Below are 8,844 nucleotides of genomic sequence, written 5' to 3'. Positions count from 1 at the left end.
AATACTACTAATTGAAGACAGAAAAAAGCCTCTAAAATTAAGATGACCCATCAAACATTTGTGGACAGGCTATTGCATCAGTCTTACCTACAAACATTTGTTTACAGATGTTCTATAAAGTCAAGTTTTTAGTTTTTGTGTTTTACACTACGGGGCCACCGTACAGAGCTCACAGGAAATTTAAATCATTAAAGTTTCACTGAAGCCTTCCTGCATGCACACTGGCAGCGTCACAGTTTAAAGTCAGAGACAATCAGGGCGCCTTCAGAGCAGCAGCGCCCCCTGGTGTTCCCCATTTGTATGAATAAAAATGCATGCATTTTAACTTTGGTTTTACATTTTAAAGCTGATGCACTCAGGAATCTTTGAGTTTTTTTGTTAGTGTGTAATTAAAATTAGTTTCTGTTTTTAGCACCATGAAGAAATTAACCTGATTTAATTTCGGACAAGACAGAATAAGGTAGAAAGGAAAGTGGGAACAAATTAGAGAACAGACATGCAGGATTAGGGTTGTACTTAAACCCAACATGGGCCACCTGCTCAACCAGGTAAGCAGATCCCAAACTGATTTATTAGCAGTAAATCAAAACTGGAAATGAATCTAAATAAAATAGTAAATAGTATCAAAGCTACTCATGCTTTTACAGATTCACATAAGACCTTATTCAGGATTAAACAGGGTCAAACCAAAGACACACATCCATCAATTAATGCTGAAGGAAACTTCTAGTTGGCCCATTAATAATCATCAACTTACACCCATCTGTATTTATTTCATTTTTTTGCAATTAAAATCTGATAATCTGTTAGTGTTTATAACTACTGATATGAAAACAGAAAACACATTTCACTTCAAAACGTGAAAGACACAGAACTTTTAAAAATAGTCAGTACTGCGTTAATCCCCTGCATGCACTCCAGCAACAGTAATGCTGCAGCAGTACTGGTGTCTGATATCTGGCTGTACTTGCCTGCTGCTGTCATAACAGCTGTTATCGAGGGGAATAGATCAAATCAGTCTCTGTATCAGGCTGTAAACATGTTTATTTCTGCTGTAAAGCTGGGCATTTTAACGTGGGGCTGAGTCACTGCTGGAGCCTATAGTGGACATTGGTTTCTGATTGGCTGTCTGAACTCAGCTGAAGGAAGGTATTGTACACACCCTGGATGTTATTAAGGTTGCTTTATTGAGGTGTTAATGTGTTTTTATTATTAAGGCAACATGTACAGGAACAAAGAGCAAGAGGGTGGGGCCTGTATACATGTGGGTGGGGTTTCAGTTTCACAGTTTGGCCTTGTTCATGCGATTCATGAGTTTCTCCAACTTGATCGCCAGCGTCATGTCTCCTTTGATCTTCAGCTTCCCTGACATGAATGCCATCGTGGGCTTCAGTTTCCCTGAAATAACAAAACAGCAGCTTCACTAATGTTTCTTATAGTCATATTTTTTTTATTGCCATGGTGACAGGTTACCTGAAAACATCTTGCTGAAGTCACTGGAGTCCATTTTCATGACAACGTCAGCTTTGGCGGGGGGCTCGCCCTGCCCCACGCTGCCCGAGCCAGTCTTCAAGTCCAGAAACCAAACGCCAGTGTGCTCTCCTTATATGGACATAAACAAGTGTTGAAGACACACCCATTGAATCTCCTTATATGGACATAAATGTTAAAGACACACCCACTGGACTTGCCCCTTTAATTCCTTGTTACCTGACAGGTCAAACTGATAGATGCCCTGAGTAGACTTGACAACGTCTTCATTAATGACTCCTTTGATGACATCAAACGTGGTTTCCACTGGGCCTCCAGAGGTGGGCGTGGCTGATGATGAGGATGGTGGTTTAAAGGCTGGGGTTGCCCCTAGGAAAAAATAAGAAGGTGTTAAAAATGGTAAAGACCCCGGGGCTGCTGGGATGTCAAAGTCAAAGCCAACGTCTTTATTTTTGTTAGTTTTAGTCTTTTCACCAGGTGACTGGCTAAAAGAGCTCCAGGGTAATAAACTTAATGTTCCCATTTATTCTTGATAATGTCACAGTGACTGAAAGTATTTCTCCTAACACAAATTATTGCACTGCATTTTATTTAGATTTGAATTTGTTGAATTCCTTTGTTTTTCCTATTTAACGGAGTCCCTTCATAATTCTTTTTTTTACTTTATTGATCTATTTCTTAGACAGGACAGATGACACACTTGTCAGACAGTGTGTGTCTGACAAGGTGATCAGCAACACAGGGGCACCACAGGGGACTGTCCTCTCCCCCTTCCTCTTCACCCTCTACACCACAGACTTCAGCCACTGCACAGAGACCTGCCATCTTCAGAAGTTTTCTGATGACTCTGCGGTGGTTGGATGCATCAGCAGGGATGATGAGACAGAGTACCGGGCTGTGGTCGACTCCTTTGTCACGTGGTGTGAGCAGAATCATCTGCAGCTCAACGTGGCAAAGACCAAGGAACTGATCGTGGACTTCAGGAAGACCAGGAAACACTTGACCCCTGTTTCAATCCAGGGGGTCAGGGTTGACATTGTGGAGGACTATAAATACCTTGGAGTACACATTGACAATAAACTGGACTGGGCTAAAAACACCACAGCACTTTACAGGAAGGGCCAGAGTCGTCTCTATTTTTTGAGGCGACTGAGGTCCTTCAACATCTGCCAGAAAATGCTCAGGATTTTCTGAGTCTGTTGTGGCCAGTGTGATCCTCTATGCTGTTGCATGCTGGGGGAGCAGGCTGAGGGTCGCAGATGCCAACAGACTTAATAAACTAATCCGTAAGGCCAGTAATGTTGTGGGGATGGAGCTGGACTCCCTCAAGGTGGTGTTGGAGAGGCGGATGCTGTCCAAGATAAAGACAATCTTGGGTAACACCTCCCACCCACTCCATGACATGCTGGTCAGTCACAGGAGCTCGTTCAGTGAGAGACTGAGATTACCGAAAAGCACCACTGAACGACACAGGAAATCTTTCCTGCCTGTGGCCATCTCCCTGTACAACGCATCCACTTAACACACTGGTTACTGCTACAACTACACGTTTCTTTTCCAGCTATTTATTTATGAGTGACTTATGTATGTATGTATATATATATATATGTATATATTGTACTATTCTTAGTTAGCGTATTGTCTGTCTTGTCTTAATGTTGGTTTATAATGGAGCACTGTAACAAAAAATAATTTCCCCCAGGGATTAATAAAGTATTCTGATTCTGATTCTATTCGTTACAGTGGCTGTGTCCCAATTAAGAGACCGCACGCTTGAAGTAATCGCATTTTGAGTGCGATTACGTCACCGCCACGCGACGACGGCTGTCCCAATTCGAAGTGTACTTCAAATGCGTACTCCAAATGCGCCGTCGATTTCCCCAAATATCAAGCGTGGTCCGGTGCACGCTTTGTGGTCCCATATATCGCACAATTCATAGCGCGGCATTGGGTGTGGATAATTTTGCCGCAAAATACGGCAGAAGGGAGCGGCCGAAGAGTGAACTGTCAAAAGTAAGTACTGAATATTATGTCACTTATTTATGTGCGAAAGTTTAATAATGAAGAACATTAAAACATTACTGTTGGCCACATGTCGGCAAAGTTATGTGACATTAGTGATGTTTGTACTTTCAGCGTTTACTTGGTTTTAAAGCCTCTACTTCAAAATATATATATAGTTGGCCTTAATCTTACAGAGAATCTGATGATTTTATGGATAATTAAAGTCAGTCATATATCCACAAACACAACAAGCTGAAAGTCAGTGATGCTGCTCGGTTTGCAGTCCTGAATATCACGGCACAAGCAGGATTCACTGCACTGTTAATGTTAGCTATGTTATATTGCTGCCTCTGTTCGGTGGTGTCGAGCCAAACGGACTTTAACGTGTGTTTGAACGAGCTGACGGTTCACTCGTTAAGCTGAAAGAAAGATGCTTTAATCACAGGAGTCACACATGTGTCCACTGTACCATCTGGGAACTCTTCTTGTTTAGCACTCGTAATAACACAAACACTAAATCCTCCTTCTCTTGTGCTGTTTTGTAGCAGTGTATACACCTGAGACTGTCACCTGTCTGTCTGTCCTGCACTCTCTCTCTGTTTCTTTCTCTCTGATTGTGTAATAAAAGTATGAACATGTATTTATAAGTTACACTTGTGTTTGAATCCTGCAGCTTATCACACATTTGATTTCCATGTGTGACAACTGCAAGTGTCCAGAGTGAGGACAGACTGAGGGACCCACTGCTGCACATCATCTGTGAGGCTTTGCACCCCTGATGATCCACCAGGACAAACTCAGTAGTGTGTGAGGAAGAGGAGGAGGAAGAGCCAGCAGCAGCTGACAGATGGAGAGAATAGACAGACTGTTCCCTGTTTGTGAAGGACTGCTAGGAAAGTTTAAAATAACTAATTGTCTGTCCTGAATCAGTCTTATTAGGTAATGTTCAAATAATTTTATCATTCCAGTGTTTTCAGTGTGGGAGAAAGTACTCAGGGCCTTCAAGTTACACACTATGAAAGGCAGCAACAAGTTTAATGTTCAGAAACCTAAAGTATGTATCAGCAGCAGAACGGAGCTAAAAATAAATGTTTGTTTCATTTCTATGAAGCTTTGAGTATTTTGGATTAGTAGTACTGCTGTGTTTGTTGCATCATATTGCTGTAATTGTTTATATGCTTTATATATTCTGAGGTAAGTTGATCTATAGTGTTACATCATATTCTATAAGGATGTTATGTGTTTGTATACTTTCTGCCCAGTTTGACCCATTTAGCAGAAGTCAGCCTGTTTAAGGCTCTGATATCTATTCTGTGTGACTTAAAGCAGTTATGACATGGTCTGATTTTCTCACCCAATAAAGGAATATTTCATATATCAGTCTACTCTTCATTCTATCAGAAACAATTATCACAGCTCGTACATTTTCTTTTTACACATATATGTAAGCATTGAGCCAAATTTAGTGTTGCCAACAACAATAATAAAAGAACAATATTTGTCTCTTATATATGATACATCTATATATACACTGTCAAAGATACTTGAGTGTCTTTGAGTGAAGATTTAAGGTGATAGGAAATATAAATAACTGCAACTTGAATCTTTGACACAGAGTTCAAGCTCACTGCTGTAATATATCCTGTAATATATATCTATTTATCTATCTATATACATATATCATAATAATCTGACAATACATATAATATTGGCCATATTATATTTACTAGAGATGGCACGATACCACTTTTTTATGTCCGAAACCGATATCATACATTTGGATATCGGCCGATACCGATATGAATCCGATATAGTGTGTTTTTTAATTAAAACTGTTTTTTTTAATATCTTGCTGCATTTTGTATGAGTTCATACTCAAGTTTAAATAAACAAAACACTAAAGCTATTCTCTTATACCTGTATGCAAAAAATACACTGCACCCAAAATATTTCATAGTTCAGCAAAAACCGCTGTTTTAAAGAGTAAGCAACCTAATTAATAGGGTTGCAAACTCCCAGCAAAATAAATAAATAGGGTACATCGGTACATCTCTAATATTTACATTACCAAAGTGAGACGACTTTAGTCTCATGAACAACATTAGCTAATTGTTATTTACTAACTAATCTTGAAATGACTTCAGTACAGAAATGAAGCCCAACAACCATGTTTTACAGTCCTGTGGTCTCAGCCTCAGATACTCAACTAATCAAAGTGATGTCATGACAAAAATGAATGACCAACAAAACATTTTTTCTCCTTCATTTCTGTCAAACAAAGCTGTATGAAACGTTTCTCGCGGTTAGTATCATGGTTGCTAGGTAACCTGAACAGCGCGACGAAGGCTAGACCGTCCCATTTCACAAGCCTCTCACTTCCGCACTTCTCGTACTTATAGTACGCACCGTACGTAGTACGTGTAGTGCGCGTACTTCAAGCGTGCGGTCTCTTAATTTGGACACAGCCAGTGCCTGGCAGGCAGCAGTGTGTTTGTTTGTACCGTGCTGCTCCATCTTCTCCACCAGTGACTCTGGAGTCTCATCCAGGAAGAAGTCTGGCAGCAGAGGGTGACCCGGCTGGACAGCGTACTGGTCGAAGTCTTTGACGCCCTGCTCTCTGAGGAACTCCTCATCCACCAGGAAGTGACCCGTGTAATCTTTCGGATGGGACAGGATGGCGTAGGCAGCGTCCGCTATGATGTCGGCTTTCCGACACTGTTTACTGACACCCTCTCCCCCCAGCATGTCCATGGCTGCTGTCTGAATCGCTATGGCAACAACAGAGCAGGGTTAATATTACAGAATAAGTGTTAGCATTGTTAGCATGCTAACAGCTGCTCACCCGTCCTCGGCCAGAGGGCGTTGACGGCAATTTGACCTCTGAACTCTTCAGCCATTCCCAGTACGCACATGGACATGCCATACTTCGCCATTGTGTAGGCTTAAAAAAAAAAAATCTGACATGTAAAGGTTGTACAGATGCATGATGGGACACAGGGCCAGATAGTTGCTATAGTTACCGGTGTGGTTCTTGAACCAGACGGGGTTCAGGTTGAGAGGCGGCGACAGGTTCAGGATGTGAGGATTCCGACTCTTCAGCAGGTGAGGGATGACCAGCTTAGACCTGAAACACAGACGCCCATCAAACACGTGTGACCACATACATGTTACTGTCCACATGTATTTGAAAACCTGTTCCAGTAACACAAGTGTTTTTCTAAGTGTCTTGTTTTCTAATCATTGAAAGACAAAGCTGTATCTGATTACATGAATACGCTACACTCTGCTCCAGTTCATACTGCCCTCTGCTGGTGTTGTCATGCTTTGCCCCACAACACAGATCTCACACAGTATCAGTTTAAAAGGAGGAGCATCTTTTTTTTTTTTTTTTTCCCCTCACAGGACTGTCAACCTTACACAAATGACTTTAAGTTTAAATGTTAAAGTCACTTTCATGAGTGATACTGATGCTGAGGGGAGGCAGGGGGAAGTGACACGCAGCTGACAGGGCGACACGTTCACCCTCTGAAACCCAAAACACACAAAGCGCTCATCAGCCCACACCACGAGTTTATTACCAACTCCCAGGATGAAGGCACGTTTACATGTTCACAGCGATGCATGAGTTTTCTTTACTGTGAACAGATGTGGGCGAATATCAGCTGAGCAGCAAGATTAACTCATAACATCTGCCCCGAGTTTCCTTTTACACCTGTACTCATACCAACTGTCCATCGCGGCCTCACAGCTAGCTTTTCACTGATGGATATGAGAAGGTTTCGCCTGAAATAATGATGTGTACAGAATAAATGGCTAAAAATCGAGTTGTCACTGATCACTCTGACCATCATCCATCAGCTCACCCTGATCTGAAATGACGTAATAATCTAAAACTGGACTAAATGCAGTTTAAATAGTTTTTGCACTATGAGCTGTTTAGACACCGTTCCAATCCACCAGGAAGTGACCCGTGTAATCTTTCGGATGGGACAGGATGGCGTAGGCAGCGTCCGCTATGATGTCGGCTTTCCGACACTGTTTACTGACACCCTCTCCCCCCAGCATGTCCATGGCTGCTGTCTGAATCGCTATGGCAACAACAGAGCAGGGTTAATATTACAGAATAAGTGTTAGCATTGTTAGCATGCTAACAGCTGCTCACCCGTCCTCGGCCAGAGGGCGTTGACGGCAATTTGACCTCTGAACTCTTCAGCCATTCCCAGTACGCACATGGACATGCCATACTTCGCCATTGTGTAGGCTTAAAAAAAAAAAATCTGACATGTAAAGGTTGTACAGATGCATGATGGGACACAGGGCCAGATAGTTGCTATAGTTACCGGTGTGGTTCTTGAACCAGACGGGGTTCAGGTTGAGAGGCGGCGACAGGTTCAGGATGTGAGGATTCCGACTCTTCAGCAGGTGAGGGATGACCAGCTTAGACCTGAAACACAGACGCCCATCAAACACGTGTGACCACATACATGTTACTGTCCACATGTATTTGAAAACCTGTTCCAGTAACACAAGTGTTTTTCTAAGTGTCTTGTTTTCTAATCATTGAAAGACAAAGCTGTATCTGATTACATGAATACGCTACACTCTGCTCCAGTTCATACTGCCCTCTGCTGGTGTTGTCATGCTTTGCCCCACAACACAGATCTCACACAGTATCAGTTTAAAAGGAGGAGCATCTTTTTTTTTTTTTTTTTCCCCTCACAGGACTGTCAACCTTACACAAATGACTTTAAGTTTAAATGTTAAAGTCACTTTCATGAGTGATACTGATGCTGAGGGGAGGCAGGGGGAAGTGACACGCAGCTGACAGGGCGACACGTTCACCCTCTGAAACCCAAAACACACAAAGCGCTCATCAGCCCACACCACGAGTTTATTACCAACTCCCAGGATGAAGGCACGTTTACATGTTCACAGCGATGCATGAGTTTTCTTTACTGTGAACAGATGTGGGCGAATATCAGCTGAGCAGCAAGATTAACTCATAACATCTGCCCCGAGTTTCCTTTTACACCTGTACTCATACCAACTGTCCATCGCGGCCTCACAGCTAGCTTTTCACTGATGGATATGAGAAGGTTTCGCCTGAAATAATGATGTGTACAGAATAAATGGCTAAAAATCGAGTTGTCACTGATCACTCTGACCATCATCCATCAGCTCACCCTGATCTGAAATGACGTAATAATCTAAAACTGGACTAAATGCAGTTTAAATAGTTTTTGCACTATGAGCTGTTTAGACACCGTTCCAAGTTCAAATATGATGCAGTCATTAAATGCTGCAGGGAAAATTTTTAAATGTTCAACAGAGTCTAAAAATATTAAGTTT

The 8,844-nt window shown here is 42.0% G+C and overlaps 1 protein-coding gene across 1 annotated transcript in view; it reads right to left on the bottom strand.

Moving 5' to 3' along the window:
• Nucleotides 1–499: 499 nt before the first annotated feature.
• Nucleotides 500–8,844, bottom strand: part of hsdl2 (hydroxysteroid dehydrogenase like 2) — an 11,683-nt gene continuing 3,338 nt past the window's right edge. The window contains exons 5-10 of the mRNA XM_084936828.1: nucleotides 7,836–7,939; nucleotides 7,658–7,756; nucleotides 5,997–6,263; nucleotides 1,711–1,860; nucleotides 1,474–1,602; nucleotides 500–1,398 (exon numbers count right to left, since the gene is read on the bottom strand). Of these exons, the coding sequence (XP_084792954.1) occupies nucleotides 1,283–1,398; nucleotides 1,474–1,602; nucleotides 1,711–1,860; nucleotides 5,997–6,263; nucleotides 7,658–7,756; nucleotides 7,836–7,939 (865 nt within the window). The 3' untranslated portion in view covers nucleotides 500–1,282. The remainder of the gene's footprint in view (nucleotides 1,399–1,473; nucleotides 1,603–1,710; nucleotides 1,861–5,996; nucleotides 6,264–7,657; nucleotides 7,757–7,835; nucleotides 7,940–8,844) is intronic.

The sequence above is a fragment of the Perissodus microlepis genome, chromosome 7, assembly GCF_051167445.1.
Source record: "Perissodus microlepis isolate ML-2025 ecotype Zambia chromosome 7, ASM5116744v1, whole genome shotgun sequence".
In the NCBI taxonomy this organism is placed as follows: Eukaryota; Metazoa; Chordata; class Actinopteri; order Cichliformes; family Cichlidae; genus Perissodus; species Perissodus microlepis.
This window is presented reverse-complemented; position numbering and strand designations above follow the sequence as displayed.